Consider the following 25,550-nt stretch of genomic DNA (forward strand, 5'->3'; position numbering starts at 1 on the left):
TACAAGCCACCGATGCAGACCTTCGGAACATCTACATTTCAAAAAGTCAAATCAATCAATTTAATATAGCCTACACCATCACAATAAATCCATGATGTATTTTTAGACAGGTCTAAAGAAACATAATATGAAGATAATTTAGTCTATTTCAGAAGAACAGAATAGCATACTCTGAGTTGTCCTTATGTTAGGCCCTGATCTGGCTATGCCATATGGCTGTGGGCTACACTAGTTAATTTAGCAGACAAGATATGCTTAGAATTCTTTGGCATTATTTAATATTATTATATAGTATGACGAATACAATTGAACATAGCTGAATAAAATGTAAAGGATATTTTCTCCAAACGATTTGAGGGAGTGCGCACATGCCGCTAGTCTATGTTGAGCGGCTAACAAAGAAACAGGTTCTCCGATTTGCTTAATTTAGAGTTATTTATGCAACTTTAGTTGTGATACAAATGTTGGGCTATATGTTTTGATATTTAATACATTCTAAAGGCTGCATGATGCGACTCTAATAATGATTTGAAAAAAGTTGCATGAAAGGCATGTGATCTGCTTTGTTGCTTGCGCAGGCTGCACACACTTCATCACTCTCTCATTCACAATTTGACAAGCACTTGACAATGCCTCGAATTTCCCAGCAGCATCTCCTTTGTGTGGCTGTAATACCCACAAAAAAATAAATAAAAACATGCCTTTTGCGGCCAGTGGCCGTTGTGCTGAATATAATAATTTTAATTCCTTTCTCCCGGCTGCTTGCCTCAAAGCACCTCTCACTCACATGGCTTTCTCAGATATCTCAATTCTTATTAGCCAATACCCTTCACGTGATAGGGTCCTTCTCGCAGGCATCCCAGGTCCTTCTCACAGGCTAAAAGTGAAGACAGACAAATTGGGGATGCAACTGCGAGCGTCCTTATCGAATTCCGAGGTGCATATTGAAGGTGTTGGAGGAACTGTCCATATTTACTTTTTGTCAGCCAATAAGATGAGTAGGCCTAACTAACAGCAAAAGCAATGGCCCATGTCAATCTACTATCCTCAATAGTACAAAAGTTGACCTATTCTACTGGTCAACATGTCCTTCTGTGCGATAAATAAATATTCCAAACATAGTCTGGGACAGTTGTGGGATCCGATAGATATCAAATTACTACAACCACTAGCATCAACAAACATTTTCAAATAAAATCAAATCAAATTTTATTGGTCACATATACATGGTTAGCAGATGATATTGCGAGTGTAGTGAAATGCTTATGCTTCTAGTTCCGACAGTGCAGCAATATCTAACAATTTCACAACAAATACCTAATACACACAAATCTAAGGAAAGGAATGAGCAATGTCAGAGCGGCATAGGCCAAGATAGACAGTATAGAATACAGTATATATATATATATATATATATATATATATATATACACACACATGTATATATATATACAATGGGGAGAACAAGTATTTGATACACTGCAGATTTTGCAGGCTTTCCTACTTACAAAGCATGCAGAGGTCTGTCATTTTGATTATAGGTACACTTCAACTGTGAGAGACGGAATCTAAAACAAAAATCCAGAAAATCACATTGTATGATTTTTAAGTCATTAATTAGCATGTTATTGCATGACATAAGTATTTGATACATCAGAAAAGCAGAACTTAATATTTGGTACAGAAACCTTTGTTTGCAACTACAGAGATCATACGTTTCCTGTAGTTCTTGACCAGGTTTGCACACACTGCAGCAGGGATTTTGGCCCACTCCTCCATACAGACCTTCTCCAGATCCTTCAGGTTTTGGGGCTGTCGCTGGGCAATATGGACTTTTAGCTCCCTCCAAAGATGTTCTATTGGGTTCAGGTCCGGAGACTGGCTAGGCCACTCCAGGACCTTGAAATGCTTCTTACGGAGCCTTAGTTGCCCTGGCTGTGTGTTTCTGGTCATTGTCATGCTGGAAGACCCAGCCACGACCCATCTTCAATGCTCTTACTGAGGGAAGGAGGTTGTTGGCCAAGATCTCGTGATACATAGCACCATCCATCCTCCCCTCAATACGGTGCAGTCATCCTGTCCCCTTTGCAGAAAAGCATCCCCAAAGAATGATGTTTCCACCTCCATGCTTCACGGTTGGGATGGTGTTCTTGGGGTTGTACTCATCCTTCTTCTTCCTCCAAACACGGCGAGTGGAGTTCAGACAAAAAAGCTCTATTTTTGTCTCATCAGACCACATGACCTTCTCCCATTCCTCCTCTGGATCATCCAGATGGTCATTGGCAAACTTCAGACGGGCCTGAACATGCACTGGTTTGAGCAGGGGGACCTTGCGTGCGCTGCAGGATTTTAATCCATGACGGTGTAGTGTGTTAATGGTTTTCTTTGAGACTGTGGTCCCAGCTCTCTTCAGGTCATTGACCAGGTCCTGCCGTGTAGTTCTGGGCTGATCCCTCACCTTCCTCATGATCGTTGATGCCCCACAAGGTGAGATCTTACATGGAGCCCCAGACCGAGGGTGATTGACTGTCATCTTGAACTTCTTCCATTTTCGAATAATTGCGCCAACAGTTGTTGCCTTCTCACCAAGCTGCTTGCCTATTGTCCTGTAGCCCATCCCAGCCTTGTGCACGTCTACACTTTTAGCCCTGATTTCCTTACACAGCTCTCTGGTCTTGGCCATTGTGGAGAGGTTGGAGTCTGTTTGATTGAGTGTGTGGACAGGTGTCTTTTATACAGGTAACGAGTTCAAACAGGTGCAGTTAATACAGGTAATGAGTGGAGAACAGGAGGGCTTCTTAAAGAAACACTAACAGGTCTGTGAGAGCCGGAATTCTCACTGGTTGGTAGGTGATCAAATACTTATGTCATGCAATAAAATGCAAATTAATTACTTAAAAATCAAACAATGTGATTTTCTGGATTTTTGTTTTAGAATCAGTCTATCACAGTTGAAGTGTACCTATGATAAAATTACAGACCTCTACATACTTTGTAAGTAGGAAAACCTGCAAAATCAGCAGTGTATCAAATACTTGTTCTCCCCACTGTATATATAATTGTCCCCCCACTTTTAAAACCAAAGTTGCACCAATGCTGCCATCTAACAGTGCCTGGGTGTGACACTCTTCGATGTGACGCCTCACAACAGATGTACTCTATGAGGCTCAGGTGATCGGTAGGTGATCAAATACTTATGTCATGCAATAAAATGCAAATTAATTACATAAAAATCATACAATGTGATTTTCTGGATTTTTGTTTTAGATTACGTCTCTCAGAGTTGAAGTGTACCTATGATAAACATTACAGATGTCTACATGCTTTGTAAGTAGGCAGTGTATCAAATACTTGTTCTCCCCACTGTATATATGAGATGAGTAGTGCAAGATAAGTAAAAATGATTAAAGTGCCATTATTAAAGTGACAAGTGTTCCATTTATTAAAGTGGCTAATGATTTCAAGTCTGTATTCAGGCAGCAGCCTCTCTGTGCTAGTGATGGCTTGAGATAAAAAATAGTTTCTAAGTCTCTCGGTCCCAGCTTTGTACTAACCTCTTCTTCTGGATGATAGCGGGGTTAACAGGCAGCGGCTCGGGTGGTTGTTGTCCTTGGTGATCTTTTTGGCCTTCCTTCGACATCAGGTGCTGTAGGTGTCCTGGAGGGCAGGTAGTTTACCCCCGGTGATGCATTATGCAGACCGCACCACCCTCTGGAGAGGCCTGCAGTTGTGAGTGGTGCAGTTTCCGTACCAGGCGGTGATACAGCCCGACAGGATGCTCTCAATTGTGCATCTGTAATGTTTGTGAGGGTTTTAGGTGACAATACAAATTTCTTCAGCCTCCTAAGGTTAAAGAGGTGTTGTTGTGCCTTCTTCACCACACTGACTGTGTGGGTGGACTATTTCAGTATGTAAGTGATATGTACACAGAGGAACTTTCCACCTTCTTCACTGCTGTCCCGTCGATGTGGATAGGGGGGTGCTCCCTCTGCTGTTTTCTGAAGTACACAATCATCTCCTTTGTTTTGTTGACGTTGAGTGAGAGGTTATTTTCCTGACACCACACTCCGAGAGCCCTCACCTCCTCCCTGTAGGCTGTTTCGTCATTGTTGGTAATCAAGCCTACTACTGTTGTGTCATCTGCAAACTTGATGATTGAGTTGGAGACGTGCATGGCCACGTAGTCATGGGTGAATAGGGAGTAGAGGAGGGGGCTGAGCATGCATCCTTGTGGGGACCCAGTGTTGAGGATCAGCAAAGTGGAGATGTTGTTTCCAACCTTCACCACCTGGGGGCTGGGTTGAGACCCAGGGCCTCAAGCTTATTGATGAGCTTGGAGAGTACTATGGTGTTGAATGCTGCGCTATAGTCAATGAACAGCATTCTTACATAGGTATTCCTCTTGTCCAGATGGGATAGGGCAGTGTGCAGTGTGATGGTGATTGCATCATCTGTGGATCTATTGGGGCGGTAAGCAAATTGAAGTAGGTCTAGGGAGACAGGTAAGGTGGAGGTGACATGATCCCTGATTAGTCTCTCAAAGCACTTGAAGTGAGTGAGCGGTTTCAGTTTTGAGCAAATGCTGCCATCTATCCACGGTTTCTGGTTAGGGTAGGTTGTAATAGTCACAGTGGGTACAACATCTCCTATACACTTCCTTATAAACTCACTCACCGAATCAACGTATACATCGATATGATTCTCTGAGGCTACCCAGAACATATCTCAGTCCGTGTGATCAAAACAATCTTGAAGCGTGGATTCCGATTGGTCAGACCAGTGTTGAATAGTCTTTAGCGCGGGTTCTTCTTGTTTGAGTTTCTGCCTATAGAAAGGGAGGAGCAAAATGGAGTCGTGGTCACATTTGCCAAAAGGAGGGCGAGGGAGGGCCTTGTATGCATCGTAACAATGGTCCAGTGTTTTTCCAGTGCGAGAGCTACAGTCGATATGCTGAAAGAATTTAGGTAGCCTTTTTCTCAAATTTGCCTTGTTAAAATCCCCAGCTACAATATATGCAGCCTCAGGATATATGGTTTCCAGTTTGCATAAAGTCCAGTGAAGTTCCTTGAGGGCCGTCATGGTATCGGCTTGAGGGGGCATATACACAGGACTGCCGAGTGCTGAAGCGTGTAAAAATCGTCTGTTCTCGGTTGCAACACTCACTACCGAGTTCCAAACTGCCTCTGGAAGCAAAGTCAGCACAATAACTGTTCGTCAGGAGCTTCATGAAATGGGTTTCCACAAGTCTAAGATCACCATGCGCAATGTCAAGCGTCAGCTGGAGTGGAGTAAAGCTCGCCGCCATTTGACTCTGGAACAGTGGAAACACTTTTTCTGAAGTGACGAATCACGCTTCACCATTTGGTAGTCCAACATACTAATCTGGGTTTGGCGTAGACCACGAGAATGCTACCTGCCCCAATGCATAGTCCCAACTGTACATTTTGGAGGAGGAGGAATAATGGTCTGGGGCTGTTTTTCATGGTTCAGGCTAGGCCCCTTAGTTCCATTGAAAGGAAACCTTAACACTACAGCATACAATGACATTCTAGATCATTCTGTGCTTTGTGGCAACAGTTTGGGGAAGGCCCTTTCCCGTGCACAAAGTGAGATTCATACAGAAATGGTTTGTCAAGATTGGTGTCGAACAACTCTGGCCTGCTAAGAGCCCTGACCTCAACCCCATTGGGATGAATTGGAACGCCGACTGCGAGCCAGGCCTAATCGCCCAACATCAGTGCCCGACCTCACTAATGCTCTTGTGGCTGAATGGAAGCAAGTCCCTGTAGCAATGTTCCAACATCTAGTGGAAATCCTTTGCAGAAGAGTGGAGGCTGTTATAGCAGCAAAGGGGGGACCAAATCCACATTAATGCCCATGATGTTGGAATGAGATGTTCAATAAGCAGGTGTCCACATACTTTTGGTCATATATTGTATTCACAAGTGACTATTATTGATTTAATCTGGTCTTTACATAAACGTAGCAACAAAAAAAAAAAAAACATTTTCAGGACCCTGTCTTTCAAAGATAATTAGTAAAAATCCAAATAACTTTACAGATCTTCATTGTAAAGGGTTTAAACACTGTTTCCCATGCTTGTCCAATAAACAATTAATGAACATGCACCTGTGGAACGGTCGTTAAGACACTAACAGTTTACAGACGGTAGGCAATTAAGGTCACAGTTATGCAAACTTAGGATACTAAGGCCATTCTACTGACTCTGAAAAACACCAAAGAAAGATGCCCAGGGTCCCTGCTCATCTGCGTGAACGTGCCTTAGGCATGCTGCAAGGAGGCATGAGGACTGCAGATGTGGCCAGGGCAATAAATTGTAATGTCCGTACTGTGAGACGCCTAAGACAGCGCTACAGGGAGACAGGAAGGACAGCTGATCGTCCTCGCAGTGGCAGACCACATGTAACAACACCTGCACAGGATCTGTACATCCGAACATAACACCTGCGGGACAGGTACAGGATGGCATCAACAGCTGCCTGAGTTATACCAGGAAAGCACAATCCCTCCATCAGTGCTCATTCTGTCCGCAATTGGCTGAGAGAGGCTGGATTGAGGGCTTGTAGGCCTGTTGTAAGGCAGGTCCTCACCAGACATTACTGGCAACAACGTCACCTATGGGCACAAACCCACCATTGCTGGACCAGACAGGACTGGCAAAAAGTGCTCGTCACTGACATGTCACGGTTTTGTCTTACCAGGTATCACGAACTGGCTCGAAGTTTGTAACTAGAAGGGAGACAAAGCGGAGATAAGGAATAACAAAATATATTTATTAATAGAAGTAAACTAAATACAATTAACAATGATGTATGTAGTCAGTAATCAGTAGTGTAAGTGAGTGTTTGCATACATAAATGTGATAATGAGGGGTGTTGAAAGGTGCCAAGGTGGAGTGGCAACTAGGTAGTTTTGGTCAGTGCCCTGGCACACAACCGTATATGGACTTTGAAACTTGGCTTGAAAAGGAGAACCAACAATTGGCAGCAGAGCAAGAACCTGGTCACCTGGACTAAAGTGACGAGGCTCAGTTCACCGATCAAATATGCCCTTCATCCTCTCCTGTGAATATGATAGCTTCTCTTTAGCCATTTCACCAGCGGCATACAGGCGTACAGGCAAAATCACACACATAAGATACCAGGGACTGAGGGGTCTCGGGAGACTTCCAGTCATCCTGGAGAACAGATAGAAGTCCACGCACCCTATGTCTAAAGGTAATTTGGACTGAAACCCGTACTTTCCTGTGAAACCTCCCTAGCGGCTAACCAAGGCAACCCCTCCTCACAATCCATCTCAGTACCATAAGCTGATGGAAACGTTCCAGCGCTCCTTGACTGCGCGTGATAGGCACTAGACAAATTGTGTTTAATATGGAGCTGTTGGAGAACCTGACCAAACAGATTAAAGGTGAAATTAGATCCTTGATCACTCTGAATGACCTTAGGGATTCCAAACAGTGAAATAAACTGAGTCAAAGCTTTTAGCACAGACTTAGTCGTGATAGAACGGAGAGGATAGGCAGCAGGAAACCTAGTGGTTAGACACATCACAGTGAAAAGGTAGCTACTACCTCTTTTAGAACGAGGCAAAGGACCAACACAGTCAATAACCAGATACTCAAAAGGTTGGCTGAGTACAGGAATAGGAAACAGTGGTACCGGCTTAATAGCTTGATTAGGTTTACCAGTTAATTGACAGGTGTGACAAGTTTTGATGAACTCAGAAACATCTCTCTTTAACTGTTAAAGGACATTTATTCCTATATGTTCATCAACCAATTCAATTAAAACACTCTGCCCATTTCTAAGAATTTGTAAGATACTTATTTGCATAAAATGGACAGAGACCAGTCTCAAAATGAATCAATAGCGTTTATTCTCGAGAGTACTGATCATAATACAATGTACATTGGTTTATATCATATTTTGTCATAGCGTTTTGAATGCTGCTCCTCCTTCTCTCCGATACAATGGCAATATAGTTCACAAGCCTTCCCACATTGTCTGCCACCTGTTACACAATCTACTACAAGCCCAAGGTCTCTCCCCTCCCTGGGTGGGGACAGAATGTCCTGTAAGGAACACAGTATTCCAGCCGGTCTGACGATAGCTCCATTAGTTTCTAACAAGGAACAGACAGTCCTTCTAATTCTGGACGAAAACTACACATTACATTCAGTATTATGATTATAATAAGATTCATACATCCATACAGTAACATAGTAGTATTCTGTTTAGTTATAATTGAGTAATTATTCATCAAAATCCCATAACATTAACCTAGGCCAAAAGAAATGTCTTAGTATGCGATTGTAGGTTTTCCTCACAACCATATGTCCAGCAACGTCGTTGTGGGATGTTGTCCACACCAACTCACGAAGCTTAACAGGTACAACAACCTGACTTAATCACCTCCCCCAAAAAACAACTACCATGAGACACCCACTTTCTCATCAGGACATCCTCTGGGATAAAATAGACATGGGCAACATCTCCCAACTGTTCCACCACCACAATTTGGTCACTCAACTCTTCTAATGTGGGGTCAGTCCGTTGCTCCTTGATTATATCGGAGGGGGATACAGATAATGGGATAACAGGGAGAGCAGTAACAGACTTCTTTGTGGTATTCTCGTTAGCTGGCGCAATGACCAGGTCGCCACGGCTCATAGAACGTGTCACTGCACACGCAGAGAACGCCTCTGGGAAACTCTGCACACTCTCATCAGGTATCACTACAAATGACGGCTTAGCGGAAACCACAAGAGATGAAACACGACAGGCCATACATGCTCACCAGCCAAGTTATTCCCAAGGATAACGTCGATACCCTCAATGGGCAACGAAGGACGCACCCCCACAACAACCTCTCCTTTCACCAGTTCACAATCCAACATCAGTTTATGCAATGGAACTGACAGTGTTCAAACCTATTCTCCTAATTAGAACACTATTCCCTGAATCAGTCTCAGCAGAGAAGGGTAACACAGACTCCAACACAAACGACTCAGAGGCACCTCTGTCTCTCTCAGGATCTTCACTGGCACAAGGTCGTTACTTCCTAACATAGACACAACACCCTCTGTAATGAAAGGTAAATAGTCTGGGTCACATGTCCCTGGGCATGAGACAACGTGTCAGGAGTGAACTGCTGTGGAACAGCCGCAGCTAACGCCGTAGGCTTAGATGTAACGTAAGCACAAGTACTGAATTTACCCCTAGCCCTGAGAACCGGACATTTGTTTTTCCCATGACCCGAACCTTGACAGTAATGACACTCTTGACCAAAGTCAGCTTTACCATGGCAGTCAGGCTCAACCCTAGTTGAATGAAACTCTGCCTGTGAACCAGAGTATCTCTGTGAGCGAGGCCCAAATCTCGTCCTCCAAAACCACAGCTTCAGCGACAGTCTTTACTTTTCGTTCGTTAATGTACATGGCTATATGATCAGGCATTGTGTCCTTAAATTGCTCTAGCATAATCAGATCACACAGCCCTTGGAAAGTCATAACTGCAGAGGCGGAACACCAGCTATTAAACTGTGAAGATAACTCTTGCGCAAACTCAATACGAGTCTGTTTATTATCCCTTTTTTAAGTTCTAAATCGTTGGCGGTAAGCCTCAGGAACCAATTCGTAAATCTGTAACACAGCCATTTTAACCTCATCATAACTGACACTAAGAGCTGAATATGCTTCCTGCGCTTTACCAGTCAACAAGCACTGCAACATTAAAGTGCGGTCAGAATCAGGCCAACTCCTAGCGTCAGCAACACGCTCTCAAACAACAACAAAAAATGTCTCAGGGTCCTTCTCATTAAATTTTGGCAACAACCTAAGTTCCCAACAATATCAAATGTGTCCGGGGCACGACCGAAAGAGGAGTGACCCCTAGGTAAATCTGTGTCACCTTCCCAGAGCAAACTCTCCCCTGAGAGCTTTCTTTCCCTAAACAACTCTAGCCGCTCTTGATTTTAGCACGCTTCAAATCCTGTTTCAATTCCAATTCCTTTTCATACTTTACCAGATCATCAAGCTCCAAATCTTGTTTAAGTGCCAATTATATTTCATACTTCACACGATCATGCTCTAGCTGCAACAGAAGCAGCTCTATCGTCTGTTCAAAAGACAGACCACTAGGTCTAACAGATGGGGTGGCCATTGTAACGTTAAGGGGAGATGGCGAGTCCTCGGCAGAGGCTGCCCCAGTGGTGACTTCAAGAATACCACTCTCCATCAAATTGGCCTTCAATATCAACCTAACATAATTTTTTTGATGTTTATCACTAATTTCAACCTTGTAGTGTTCAGTGATCTTCAACAGCTGTTCACTAGTACATAATTCTAACAGTTCCTCTGATGGAAAGCGAATACATTTGTCTACGTAAGACGCTATAGTCACAAGTAAATACAAAAAAAGAAATCTAGCTCTTCTCCTCTGCTGAGCACACCAGACCGGACCACAAGAGAAATGACAATCACACTGGGCACCACAGAAGAGAGATGAGATTTATATGGAGCTACCCCAAAACCTACAATAACTCAACGTAGTCTTCGTGCTGATTTTCGGTGGGTAATTACGCAATGTAGCCTGCACTGGCAGATTCCCACAAGCCAAGGATGTGCCCCGAGAGACAACTGCTCAGTCCACAGACACCACACAAAAATAACAAACAAAATAACCATGCCCAACGTATTCCAAAGTGAAACACGTCGCTAAGCCTAACAGGGTAAGAAGAAAGGCTATAGCTCCGGGTAGTAAGTGTCACTACCCTACCTAAATCTCCCACTGAGGAACACAGCCGATTGTATTCACCTCCTCATACTGATGTCCAAACAGCCAGTAGAGCAAGAGTTTCCAGCCTGGACAGGGGCCTGGAAACTAACCAGTGTACTCTCTCCAACGCAACACACAACCAACTATCCACTACAGTGGCAAGTTTACCAAACAAACAAAGGCAACCAATATTGGTTACCAAACATTACGACTCAAACAAGGGGTAACAAAAGATGCAAACAAAGCACCTACAGAATTCTCAAACATTAACTCCACGTTTTCTCCCAAACACAACACACATACTAGTAAGCCCAATGACACTAGTATTAGTCCTTCATAACGCAACAAAGTCCTATACGCCAAACTGTCTAGGAACTAACCTTATGATCCTGGAACGAGCCCCCACTTGTCACGAACTGGCTCAAAGCCCGAAACAAAAAGGGAGACAAAGTGGAATAAGATAAGGAATAACAAAATATATTTATTAACGGAAGTAAACTAAATACAATTAACAATGATGCGTGTAGTCAGTAATCAGTAGTGTGCGTGTTTGCGTGCATAAATGTGATAAGGAGTGGTGTTGAATGGTGCCAAAGCAAACAAACAAACTGGCCACAAAAATGCCACAACCAAACTCTATCAGTGTGTCTGCATGGAGAGAGTCTCCTCAATGAATGAGGAAGAGGTGTATTTATCCCGGAACACACCTTGGGCCCAGGTGTGTCCCATGTCGCTGACGACCCTCCCGGCTCCGCCCACTGACATCCTAATAAGGAAAACGAGCAGAGAAAGAATATGGCAGACAGAGTGGGAGGGTCGTCACACCAGGCATGATGGTCGGATTTGTGTTTATTGTCGAAGGAATGAGCGTTACACCGATGCCTGTACTCTGGAGCAGGATTGATTTGGAGGTGGAGGTTCCGTCATGGTCTGGGGTGATGTGGCATAGCATCATCGGACTGAGCTTGTTGTCATTGTAGGCAATCTCAACGCTGTGTGTTACAGGGACGACATCCCTCATGTGGTATCCTTCCTGCAGGCTCATCCTGCCATGAGCCTGCAGCATGACAATGCCACCAGCCATACTTCTCGTTCTGTGCGTGATTTCCTGCAAGACAGGAATGTCAGTGTTCTGCCATGGCCAGCGAAGAGCCCGGATCTCAATCCCATTGAGCACGTCTGGGACCTGTTGGATCGGAGGGTGAGGGCTAGGGCCATTCCCCCCAGGAACTTGCAGGTGCCTTGGTGGAAGAGTGGGGTAACATCTCACAGCAAAAACCGGCAAATCTAGTGCAGTCTATGAGGAGGAGATGCACTGCAGTACTTAATGCAGCTGGTGTCCACACCAGATACTGACTGGTACTTTTGATTTTAACCCCCACTTTGTTCAGGGACACATTATTCCATTTCTGTTAGTCACATGTCTGTGGAACTTGTTCAGTTTATGTCTCAGTTGTTGAATCTTGTTATGTTCATACAAATATTTACACATGTTAAGTTTGCTGACATTTACATTACATTTACATTTAAGTCATTTAGCAGACGCTCTTATCCAGAGCGACTTACAAATTGGTGCATTCACTGACAATAAACGTAGTTGACAGTGAGAGGACGTTTCTTTTTTTGCTGAGTTTATACTAAATAATATATCTGTGAAATTTGTTTTGATTTCGAATGGACCATTATCATGCTCCTGTTTCGAAACAGGGGCAGGGGAAAAAATACATATAATTTATGCTCTTAAATAGGGAATGGATGACACTTTTCCCATGGTTCGTTTTCATGCCAGCCAGGTAGGCTGTAAACCTGTTGTAAAGAGAAACAATGTGCTTAATATTAGGAAAGTTGAGAAATAAATATAGTTGGCCTAGCCTATAGAAAGCTGAGGGGATCCTCCTCATTTTAATAGAGGCCATCAAAACTTTGTTTTCTCACGGAATTGCATTAACTATTGGAAAGGTCAGAGTGATTAGAGGTACAATAGAGTGCTGAGTACCAGGCAGTTAGCAAGTTTGGTAGGCTACTAACGACCATCAGCAGCATCAGAGCTTGGAGGAGACTGTGACTTAACAGTTGCATGGAATCACTGCCGGTGAGCGGTAATACGGTCACCATAACAGCCCTAGTCATTTACATTTACATTTAAGTCATTTAGCAGACGCTCTTATCCAGAGCGACTTACAAATTGGTGCTTTCACCTAGTCGTGCCTGTTCTATGTGTTCTCAGGGCTGAATCCTAACTTGAAATATGAGTTCACACAAATGTTCAATAAATCTACACGTGATCTTTAAAATTGTGAGTTAGGCAGGGCGGATGTTGCGTTAGGATCGGCCCACAGTCGTTAACAGATTTTGTGACAATTGACAGGTACCAAGTCATCTCCAGCGGAGCAGCTCGGTACGGCTCTGGCTTGGGACAGAGCAGACGTGGCTAACAAACACATCCAAGTGTACGGCCAGTACTGGCAGGTAACACAGACAAGGAGGCAGCCAGGGCAAAGCTGCCCAGTGTCATTGATTTTATGTTGATTCTTAAAAATAAAAAAATTGTATTCAGAAAGTAAAATGGAACTGCTGTGTTTGATGGTATGACAGTCATGCTTGATGGTGGTGGTTGTTGTCTGTCAGGTTGGCTCGTTGGAGCAGGCCATGCTGGATGCTCTCATCATGGACCGGGTTGGCTTTGTCAAACTGTTGATCGACAACGGTATGTCCATGAACCGCTTCCTGACCGTTTCACGTCTAGAAGAGCTCTATAACACGGTAATGACTTAATCACTTCCTCTCTTATCGCCTTCTCAGCTCTGTATTTACGACTTACAATATATTGTATGCTGTACATAAAGAAGCAATTCTGTGTTTTCATATTGACAGTACATTGGCTGTTAGCTTACTCATATACCATAATTGCCATAGCAGTGGTTTCTTTTCACAGTAATACAGTGTAAGTATCTCTTTGGTTGTTTGGTTTTCCCACTGTTGGAAAATGTTTTGTAGATCACATAGCTCTTTGTCATGAGTCCAGCTGTGGATGATATTTCCAGTCATAAACAATATTCAATAATTCATAACTTTCTAAATGATGTAGCTCCATAAAGAGACAAGTAACACCATATATGATCATATAAAATTGTGGAAGTTTGTTTTCTGAAAGTTAAAATGGTCTGGTCTACCACTTCATTCCGTAGGAACAAATGTATTATAATCCAGAAAACTAGCCATTTAAGTATTATTCTGGTTGGCATTTGGTTGTTTCTGAGTTGATTGTGGATAATGAAGACATGACCTGTCATCATTTTTTATAGCAACAGGGACCAACAGACAATTTCCTCCATCACCTTGTGGAAGATGTGAAACAGGTGAATACGGTTGAACAAGCAACATTGGGGAAAATGTAAGGTTTTCCCATGTGTGTTTCTATAGTATTTGTGTGTGGAAATATTTATGGGTGTGTGCACGTGTGTTTTTGTGCGTGTGTGTGCATTTGTGTGTAGAACCATATACCCAAAGGATACAGAGTCTCCCTCATAGACGTGGGGCAGGTGATTGAGTATCTGATAGGAGGAGCCTATCGGAGCACATACACACGGAAACACTTCCGGGCCTACTATAACCACTTACATGCCCACTGCATGGTAAGTCACCATGGTTGCGTTTCAGGCACACTATTTTGCAGTTGCCTGCCAGATGTCACAGCGTCTGGATAGGTGTTTAACCTAGTCCTATAAACTGACCGCATCATACGATATAGGTTGTGTTCCTCTGCTCAGACGTTGCATGCATCAACCGATGTTTGCGTGTCAAGTCATCGACTGTGCCGTCGGGCACCGTATTGCTATAACGTACACTGAGTATTCAAAACATTAGCAACCTTCCCAATATTGAGTTGCACCCCTCCCTTTTGCCCACAGAACAGCCTCAATTTGTCTGGACATATCGAAAGTGTTCCCCAAGGGATTCTGGCCCATGTTGACTCCAATGCTTCCCACAGTTGTGTGAAGTTGGTTGGATGTTTTTTTGGGGTGGTGGACCATTCTTGATACACACAGGAAACTGTTGAGTGTGACAAACCCAGCAGCGTTGCAGTTCATGACACAAACCGGTGCACCTGGGCCTAGCACCTATTACCATAATCCGTTCAAAGGCACTTTTGTCTTGCCCATTCACCCTCTGAATGGCACAGATACAAAATCCATGTCTCAATTGTCTCAAGGCTTAAAAATGGTTATTTATCCCGTCATCTACACTGATTGATGTGGAGTTAACAAGTGACATCAATAAGGAATCATAGCTTTCACCTGGGTTCACCTGGTCAGTCTATGTCATGGAAAGAACAGGTGTTGTATACTCATTGTGTGATGTGGTTAGCTGATTGGCCTTGTTGGGTTCTGAATGAACTGAGTAGAAACTCACCCACGATTGTTAAAGCTCAAACCAAGTTTATTCCCCCAAAGGGTCAGACAGCTGAACAGACCAAGATATATTCACACAAGCCCTGGTATTTAACCCTTCCTCCTATGTTGAGTCTCCTCCTTACATCTCTGAACAGCCAATACACCTCTGTGCTGGACATAACTTTAGTGATATCTGTTCTTCCTCACTTCATCTGACCTATGTCCCCACTTCTCCTCAACTCACGGCTGTCGTGACTTGTACCAGACTGTGGCCATTCTCCTTCCATAGGATCCCTGATGTCTAGCAATAGAACATTCTGACAGAATGTAAACGTTCTACATTCCCCTCTCTCCCTCAGTGACATGAATAAGGATATTTCAAGTTTTTCATCAGCCTACATATAATACCTATCCAGGTGTTGTAAGATCTGGCATGCGTCAGCAACGTCTTGGCAGAGGAACACAACCATAGTAACGTGTAGCCCCACTACTCAGTCGATAGCATGGCACACAGCCATTGAATGTTGCATGCAGTGTGACTACAATGTAGTTGGTCTATAACACAGCCCATGTTAAAGGTCTGTATACAGTACACGCAGGGCAAGATATCACCCTTGGCCGTCAAGCAGTTGTAAAAATGGACACCAATAATATAGCTGTATTCGTTTTTGTTTGTTATTTTTTATTTTGAAATGTAACCTGGTGTACATTTCACTTTGCACTGATTTGAGTGGGTATCATTTCCAGGACACTGGACTGGACAGGATAGTTCAGGACCCCGGACCAAACAGGGAAGCCTGCACCCTTCACCCACCCCAAAGCCCTAACAACAGTCCGTCATGCAAACCTGTCTTCCACACTGCTCAGCCCTACAAACGCAAGGTCTGTGAGAGATCTGGGACAAGAACAAACCGATCTGGGACTACGCTAACTTTTCACCTACAAATGCAGTCTTTTAAAGACACTTGTCTCCACTCACACACTGAAACACACACACACACACAGGCTATTGATTGCTAGTATATTCTGTGGCTACAAATACCCCATGTGCATTAGTGTTCTCATTGGCTGTCTGCCTCTCCCCTCCCTCCTTTCTCTCCAGGAGAGATCCATGGTCCCCAGGGACCCGAAGGAAGCCCAGCAGCAGAGCTCCAAGCTGGGCGACTCTTCTCTGGTAGTGTTCAACTTCAACGACCTGTTTGTGTGGGCCGTGCTGCAGAGGCGCCAGCAGATGGCGCTGTTCCTGTGGCAGCATGGGGAGGAGGCCATGGTCCGGGCTACTGTGGCTTGTAAACTGTACCGCGCCATGGCCCACGAGGCTAAGCAAAGCAACATGGATGACACCACAGCGGAGCAACTCAAAACCTACTCGCTGTCAGTCTTTCCTTGTACACATCTTGAAATGTTTGTTTAGTAGTAGTGTGTCTCTGGGGTTTTGTGTATGTTGTTTCAGCAGAGTGGACTTTTGTGGTTGTGTGTGTATATTACTATGTTTATGAGTGTGTGTTTTCCGGTCTGTGTTTATCAATGTTCGTGTGTGGTGGCATGGCTGGCCGCAGGGACTTTGGTCAACTGGCTGTAGACGTGCTGGACAATGCCTTCAGGCAGAACGAGCGCATGGCCATGAAGTTGCTGACCTCGGAGATGGAGGCCTGGAGCCACTTCACCTGCCTGCAGATGGCCGTGTCCTCCCGGCTCCGCCCCTTCGTCTCCCACTCCTGCACCCAGATGCTGCTCACCGACCTGTGGACCGGCCGCCTCAACATGAGGAAGAACTCCTGGTTCAAAGTGAGGGTCTCAAACTCATTTGGTCTTCAACAAGGTCTGGAGGGCCACCCGGTATGGCCTTGCCCTCAAAAGCCACGGGCCGTACTTACTAAGACAACCACAGATCGCATTAAATCAGTTCATGGGCTGTATCTAGCCCAAGGGCCAACAGTTTGAGTGTTCTAGCACCTTGTCTCCTTTTAAGAGGAGAAAGAGGAAAGTAATGTAAAACCAGTGCACCTCAATGTTCTTTCCATGATAAGATTGAATGACTGCATAAATAAGCATTAGTTCAAGTGTGTTCTTATGTCCATTAGTCTATTAATAAGTCTATTAGTCTATAAATATTATTAGTGTAGTAATATCAGTCGATGTTGTACTGTTCTAACAGTTACCCCTCAGATTATATTTTTGTTTATGTGTCTCAATCTTGTGTGTGTCAGATCATCCTGAGCATCCTCATGCCCCCTGCCATCCTGCTACTAGATTTTAAGAGCCAGGCGGATATGTCCCATGTGCCCCAGTCCCAGGAGGCTTTGCAGTTTATTTGGGACACGGGGAGACCAGAGGCAGCCCAGGAGGAGGGGCATACAGTAAATAAGGTGCCAAAATGTACACCGTACACCAGTCTCTCTGAATTTCAGTCCTTCAAATCCTTCTAGGTTGCTATTCTAATGTGAGATTGATGCTAATGTTGATACCGGAGTTGTTTTTATTAGACATCAAATGGTAGGAAATGGACTGAAACAGGGAGATTATTGATTTCCGTTGCAAAGCGTTTTCTGATGTGTGCCCTAATGAACGTGGCCATGATCTCGTGCTGCTCTGAAGGAGGGCCAGGATGTGGAGAAGGGGTCAGCATGCTGGGAGAGGATCTCAGACCCCGAAGATGACACAGTCATACCCATTACCACCCCGTGTCTCTTCTGGACCAGGAGGCTGTACGAGTTCTACAACACTCCGGTCGTCAAGTTCATGTTCCACACGGTGAGCTAGCAGCACCCCACTTCTGTTAATCACGGTCATTTCTCCCATACAGTTTGCAATATGTCGAGGGGGGGATCATTATACTCTTCTACGCCTCAGGACATGCATATTATACAAAGACCTTTTGTTGAAGATATTCCTCAGTCTGACACGAATGACAGTGATTAGACTCACTTAGATCCCTGTGTCTTGGTGACGTTCTCACTCTGGTCCGTGAGCTGACGCTTTTTCACTGTGTGGTCTAGATGTCCTACCTGGCCTTTCTCATGCTGTTCTCCTACACTGTTCTGGTGAAGATGGAGGACCGGCCCAGCACTCAGGAGTGGCTGGTCATTGTCTATATTGTATCCACCGCGGTGGAGAAAATAAGAGAGGTGAGTGTGTAATACATTGAAGACTAAAACCTGCTCTGAGAACAGCTGTCTCATCTCTGGCATGTTAGACTCAAAAGGTCTGACACATACATTCCTTTCAAACCGCCTGATATAGAGGTCCTGGATGGCAGGGAGCTCAGCCCCAGTACTGTCCGCACTACCCTCTGTAGTGTAAGATGATCAAGGGAAGTGCTATTGCTGTACCCTTATCCATCTCCTCCTCTGTTCCTCTGGTGATGTAGAGGTTAATCCAAGACCTGCAGTGCCTAGCCCCATTCCTATTCCCTAGGTGCACTCATTTGTTGACTTCTATAATCGTAAAAGCCTTGGTTTCATACATGTTAACATTAGAAGCCTCCTCCCTAAGTTTGTTTTTTTCACTGCTTTAGCACAGTCTGCCAACCCGAATGTCTTAGCCATGTCTGAATCATGGCTTAGGAAGACCACCAAAAACCTTGAAATTTCCATCCCCAACTATAACATTTTCCGCCAAGATAGAACTGCCAAAGGGGGCAGAGTTGCAATCTACTGCAGAGATAGCCTGCAGAGTTCTGTCTTACTATCCAGGTCTGTACCCAAACAATTTGAGATTCTACCTTTAAAAATCCACCTTTCCAGAAACAAGTCTCTCACCGTTGCCGCTTGCTATAGACCACCCTCTGCCCCCAGCTGTGCCCTGGACACCATATGTGAATTGATTGCCCCCATCTATCTTCAGAGCTCGTGCTGCTAGGTGACCTAAACTGGGACATGCTTAACACCCCGGCCATCCTACAATCTAAGCTTCATTCCCTCAATCTCACACAATTTATCAATGAACCTACTAGGTACAACCCCAAATTTGTAAACACGGACACCCTCGTAGATATCATCCTCACCAACTTGCCCTCCAAATACACTTCTGTTGTTTTCAACCAAGATCTCAGCCATCACTGCCTGCATCCGTAATTGGTCTGCGCTCAAACAACCACCCCTCATCAATGTAAAACACTCCCTAAAACACTTCAGCGAGCAGGCCTTTCTAATCGACCTGGCCGGGGTATCTTGGAATGATATTGACCTCATCCCCTCAGTAGAGGATCCCTGGTTATTCTTTAAAAGTGCTTTCCTCACCATCTTAAATAAGCATGTCCATTCAAAAAATGTAGAACCAGGAACAGATATGGCCCTTGGTTCACTCCAAACCTGACTGCCCTTAACCAGCATTAGCATTGAAACCCCTTGATATGCAACTTTTCAGGGAAGTTAGGAACCAATATATACAGGCAGTTAGGAAAGTTAAGGCTAGCGTTTTCTAACAGAAATTTGCATCCTCTTGCTCAAACTCAAAAAAGTTCTGGAACCCTAGGAAACACTTACCACCAATAAATCCACTATAATTGAGAATTTCAATAAGCATTTTTCCACCATGCTTTCAACCTGGCTACCCCGGTCAACTGCCCGGCACCCCCCACAGCAACTCGCCCAAGCCTCCCCTATTTTTCCTTCACCAAAATCCAGATAGCTGATGTTCTAAAAGAGCTGCAAAATCTGGACCCCTACAAATCAGCCGGGCTAGACAATCTGGACCCTCTCTTTCTAAAATGATCTGCTGAAATGGTTGCAACCCCTATTACTAGCCTGTTCAACCTCTCTTTCGTATCGTCTGAGATTCCCAACGATTGGAAAGCTGCCGCGATCATCCCCCTCTTCAAAGGGGAGACACTCTAGACCCAAACTGCTACAGACCTATATCTATCCTATCTTTCTAAGGTTTGCGAAAGCCAAGTTAACAAACAGATAACCGACCATTTCGAATCCCACCGTACCTTCTCCGCTATGCAATCTGGTTTCAGAGCTGGTCATGGGTGCACCTCAGCCATGCTCAAGGTCCTAAACAATATCATAACAGTCATCGATAAGAGACATTACTGTGCAGCCGTATTCATCGACCTGGCCAAGGCATTCGACTGTCAATCACCACATTCTTATTGGCAGACTCAACGGTCTTGGTTTCTCAAATGATTGCCTCGCCTAGTTCACCAACTACTTCTCTGATAGAGTTCAGTGTGTCAAATCAGAGGGCCTGTTGTCCGGACCTCTGGCAGTCTCTATGGGGTTGCCACAGGGTTTAATTCTCGGGCCGACTCTCTTCTCTGTATACATCAATGATGTCGCTCTTGCTGCTGGTGATTCTCTGATCCACCTCTATGCAGACGACACCATTCTGTATACTTCTGGCCCTTCTTTGAACACTGTGTTAACTAACCTCTAGACGAGCTCCAATGCCATACAACTCTCATTCCATTGCCTCCAACTGCTCTTAAATGCAAGTAAAACTAAATGCATGCTCTTCAACCGATCGCTGTCCGCACCTGCCCGCCCGTTCAGCATCACTACTCTGGACGGTTCTATCTTAGAATACGTGGACAACTACAAATACCTAGGTGCCTGGTTAGACTGTAAACTCTCCTTCCAGACTCACATTAACCATCTATTTCGCAACAAAGCATCCTTCACTCATGTTGCTAAATATACCCTCGTAAAACTGACCATCCTACCGATCCTCGACTTCGGTGATGTCATTTACAAAATAGCCTCCAACACTCTACTCAACAAATTGGATTCAGTCTATCACAGTGCCATCTGTTTTGTCACCAAAGCCCCATATACTACCCACCATTGCGACCTGTACGCTCTCGTTGGCTGGCCCTCGCTTCATAGTCATCGCCAAACCCACTTGCTCCAGGTCATCTACAAGTCTCTGCTAGGTAAAGCCCCGCCTTATCTCAGCTCACTGGTCACCATAGCAGCACCCACCTGTAGCACTCGCTCCAGCAGGTATATCTCACTAGTCACCCCCAAAGCCAATTCCTTCTTTGGCTGCCTTTCCTTCCAGTTCTCTGCTGCCAATGACTGGAACGGACTGCAAAAATCACTGAAGCTGGAGACTCATATCTTCCTCACTAGCTTTAAGCACCAACTGTCAGAGCAGCTCACAGATCACTGCACCTGTACATAGCCCATCTGTAAATAGCCCATCCAACTACCTCATCCCCATACTGTATTTATTTATTTTGCTCCTTTGCACCCCAGTATATCTACTTGCACATTCATCTTCTGCACATCAATCACTCCAGTGTTTAATTGGTATATTGTAATTACTTCACCACCATGGCCTATTTATTGCCTTACCTCCCTTATCTTACCTCTTTTGCACACACTGTATATAGACTTTTTCTACTGTATTATTGACTGTATGTTTGTTTATTCCATGTGTAACTCTGTGTTGTTGTATGTGTCGAACTGCTTTGCTTTATTCTTGGCCAGGTCGTAGTTGTAAATGAGAACTTGTTCTAAACTAGCCTACCTGGTTAAATAAATGTGAAATAATTTTTTAAAAATTGAATTGCCATACCAGGCAGTGGGGGATTTGAGGGCCAATGCTGTAGTCCACCATCAGCTCCTTGGACTTACTAAAGTTGAGGGAGAGATTGTTGTTCCGGGCCCCACCCTGCAAGGTCACTTACCTCCTCCTCCCTGTAGGCCATCTCATTGTCGCCGGTGATCAGGCCTACCACCGTCGTGTCGTCAGAAAACTTGATGATGGTGTTGGATTCGTGCATGGCCACTCAGTCCTGGGTGAACATGAAGTACAGGAGGCGACACGCACACACCCCTGTGGGGTCCCCGTGTTGAGGATCAGCGTGGCAGATGTAATGTTGCCTACCCTCACTACCTGAGGTCGGCCCGTCGGGATGTCCAGGATCCAGTTGCAGAGGGAGGTGTTCAGTCCCAGAGTCCTAAGCTTGTTGACGAGCTTGGAGTGGACAATAGTGTGTGGACAAACACTGAACTGTAGTCAATGAACAGCATTCTCACATAGGTATTCTTAGTATCTAGGTGGATGAGGGCAGTGTGGAGTGCAATTGAGATTGCGTCGTCTATGGATCTGTTGGAGCGGTACGCAAATTGGAGTGGGTCTAGGGTTTCTGGGAAGAGGGAGTTGCTGTGTGCCATAACCAGCCTCTCAAAGCACTTCATGATTACAGACGTTGACTGTTACAGGGCGGTAGTCATTGTGACATGAAGCCTTAGAGTTCTTGGGAACAGGAATAATGGTGGTCTTCTTAAAACATGTGGGGATTACAGACTGGGACAAGGAGAGGTTGAAAATTACTGTTAATATCCCTGCCAGTCTTTCTGTACATGCTCTGGGAGCGCGCCCTGGTAGCTGCTGTGTAGCTGCTGTGTAGCCTAACCTACTATGTTTATGTTATTTATTTATTTTCTGAACCACTCCAAAACGAAGTTCCCTTGCGGGGAAAATAAAGTTCTTATTTTTAGTCTTCAACTTTTACCATCAAGCACATGAGAATCACAATGATAACCAATCACACTGCCTGTCATTAGTTATACAGTATGCTTTATGACGTCACCATCGTGAGGCAAGAGGTTGCCAAGGGAGCCAACAAATCACTAGCCACATTGTGCTTCTCAAGTCACATCCTACATAGGAGTAGGCAATCTCTGGAATAGGCTACTACTTTTGAGGAGAGTGTTTGTAGTGCGTAAATGAACTAAAGGAAATAGAGATTAGCCAAGAGTATACCTACTAATGGGGAGAGGAGCATTGCTAAATGGACCTTGCGTCGGGGGCAATAAGTGCCACCAGTTTTTTCAATCTATATTTACCTATATTTCAGTTATCATTCATTTCATCAAGACCGATACATCTATTGACATCATGTTTGTATGACTTAAAGAGATGCGCCGGAACTTTGGTGACTAACAAGTATTTTATAAACCTCCTGCTTTGGGCTGGATAGGTTAATGTGTAGTTCATACATGCATCATCTATGAGCGGAATTAGTCTTACCTCAATTAGCCACAAAATCCCTAGTTTGAAAGTGACGGTTTACTGGTGGCTGTGCAGTGCCATTATCCCTACATTTTCCCCACACGTGGGTAAGCCCCCTAGCAATTAGAGTTCTAGCTAATGAGCTTCAGCCCCTTGCCATTTGAGTGACAGCTAGCAAGTGGCAAGAGAGAGAGAGAGCAATGACGTTGTGTACATATGTGATGTAGTATGCAATTTTCTGGGACCACTTTTGGCTCTTGAGCACTACTTTCACAACTGCTGGCTAAAAAGTATACACAATTACTGGAGAATCTCTTTAGACCCCCACAATAATAGACTGTTCCTCCTCTGCATTAGACTTTACATAGTGATTCTTTCTACCAGCTCTCACAGTTTCACATCAGAATGAGACGTTCATCCACGTTTCTCAAATGTCACATTTGAAGTTGTTCCAAACATCAAAGTGTTTAACCTTTCAGACAATTTAAAAAAGTGCTGCATCAGAAGAGTCTGTACCTTTTCAAAAAGTAGATTACAACAAATGTTGCTGATTGATGTGCTGTTGGGTTATTTTTCAGCAGTTTTTTTCTGGTAGCTAGATGTGTTTTCTTTCTACTAACTGTATTGGTAAGTCAATGGTATTTAACAAACTTCAAAGTACACTCAAAAAAAAAATTATGAGTTCAACAAGCGTTCTTCTAAGATCCCCAAAGTTCGTCGAAGAACCCTAGGGTTCTTGGCACTGAAAATTGCCCCCAAAAGGTTCTTCCAAGAACCCCAAAGGCGGTGGGGTTCATCAAGGAACCTCCTTGATTGGTGGGGGTTCTTGCAGGAACCTAAATGCCCAACTGAAACATTTGGATTTGAATTTTAAAAGGACAGCAGGTGCAGACACTTAACTGAAAAAAAGTAAAGATCTCTTTAATTTAAGGTAAGGTTAGCCCCTTATATGATCTAAACTGATATTGTTTTATGACAATACCCATTTATCTTTTCATATTTGTGCAAATCCTTCGAAACAGAAAAAGGACACAATTCAATGGATATCAATCAACAAAGAGGTAAGAATATGTAGGCCATAAGATTATGTTGAAGGCTAGCTGTATTGGGTGCAGGTGCCTGAACTGGTCACTTTTGTGTCTGTAGGTATACAGACAAGGAGGCAAACAAAGGTATGTCAATTGGTATTGGTTTGTTATTATGCAGATCACATTTACCCTCCTCCTCCCTTCCCTCTTCAATGAATATCCCATAAGCCATAATGTTATGGACAAGGTATGTGTATTAAAACCATTATCAAAACAGTTTTTTTCATTCACATAACCACAAAAACCAAGGTATGAATACTGTCGTGTGCATGTTTTGTTAATCATCTGTATAATAAAACAATTTTGGATTCACAGACTTCACCCTCCCTACACCTCTGATGAATATAACAGGAAACCTGTTAGATCACCATGCACTACAAAATCATTCTGGCTATGGATACGGAGAACATCAAAAACTGTTTTGATAATGGTTTTAATACACATACCTTGTCCATAATGTAGAGGCCTCTGGGATATTCATTGAAGAGGTAAGGGAGGAGGAGGGTAAATGTGATCTGCATAACATACCAATAGACATACCTTTGTACGCCTCCTCGTCTATATACCTGCAGACACAGACACCAAAGTGAGCAGTTCAGTCATCTGCACGCAATACAGCTAGCCGTCAACATATTCTTACCTCTTTGTTGATTGATATCCATTGAATTGTGTCCATTTTCTGTTTTAGAAAGACGGGCACAAATATGAAAAGATCAATTTAGATCATATGGGGACAAACCTTAACTGAAATGTAACGACCTCCTCAATTTAGGGTAAGTGCCGAGGCCTGCTGTTCTTTCAAATTCAAATGTTTCAGTTGGGCAGTTAGGTTCCTGCAAGATCCCCCACCAACTACCTCCAATGGGGTTCTTGGAAGAACATTTTGGGGCCATGTTCAGTGCCAAGAACCCAAAGGTTCTCCAAAGAACTTTGGGGATCTTAGCAGAACCCCTCATTTTTTGAGTGTAGTTATACCAATTTGTAGCAGACAGATGGAAGTTGTTCCTATTACATTTTGAATGTAGTAACAATCTCTGAGAAATTGACAAACAATTTGTATTTAACTAGGCAAGTCAGTTAAGAACAAATTCTTATTTACAATGACGGCCTAGGAACAGTAGGTTAACTGCCTTGTTCGGGGGCAGAACAACAGATTTTTACCTTGTCAGCTCGGGGATTCAATCTGGCAACCTTTCGATTAGTGGCCCAACGCTCTAACCACTAGGCTACCTGCCGCCTCACAATTTAACAATCAGTGGTGTAAAGCACTTAAGTAAAAATACTTTAAAGTACTACTTACT

At 44.0% G+C, this 25,550-nt stretch overlaps 1 protein-coding gene across 1 annotated transcript in view; it reads left to right on the plus strand.

Annotated features, from left to right (window-relative positions):
- The window catches only part of LOC115140655 (transient receptor potential cation channel subfamily M member 7-like), an 82,822-nt gene that overhangs the window by 31,533 nt on the left and 25,739 nt on the right, over window positions 1-25,550 (plus strand). The window contains exons 10-19 of the mRNA XM_065026990.1: window positions 13,168-13,268; window positions 13,428-13,562; window positions 14,105-14,158; window positions 14,294-14,434; window positions 15,941-16,075; window positions 16,296-16,567; window positions 16,753-16,981; window positions 17,404-17,553; window positions 17,792-17,947; window positions 18,193-18,321. Coding sequence (XP_064883062.1) covers window positions 13,168-13,268; window positions 13,428-13,562; window positions 14,105-14,158; window positions 14,294-14,434; window positions 15,941-16,075; window positions 16,296-16,567; window positions 16,753-16,981; window positions 17,404-17,553; window positions 17,792-17,947; window positions 18,193-18,321 — 1,502 coding nt within the window. The remainder of the gene's footprint in view (window positions 1-13,167; window positions 13,269-13,427; window positions 13,563-14,104; window positions 14,159-14,293; window positions 14,435-15,940; window positions 16,076-16,295; window positions 16,568-16,752; window positions 16,982-17,403; window positions 17,554-17,791; window positions 17,948-18,192; window positions 18,322-25,550) is intronic.

The sequence above is a fragment of the Oncorhynchus nerka genome, linkage group LG13 (assembly GCF_034236695.1).
Source record: "Oncorhynchus nerka isolate Pitt River linkage group LG13, Oner_Uvic_2.0, whole genome shotgun sequence".
Taxonomy (NCBI): domain Eukaryota; kingdom Metazoa; phylum Chordata; class Actinopteri; order Salmoniformes; family Salmonidae; genus Oncorhynchus; species Oncorhynchus nerka.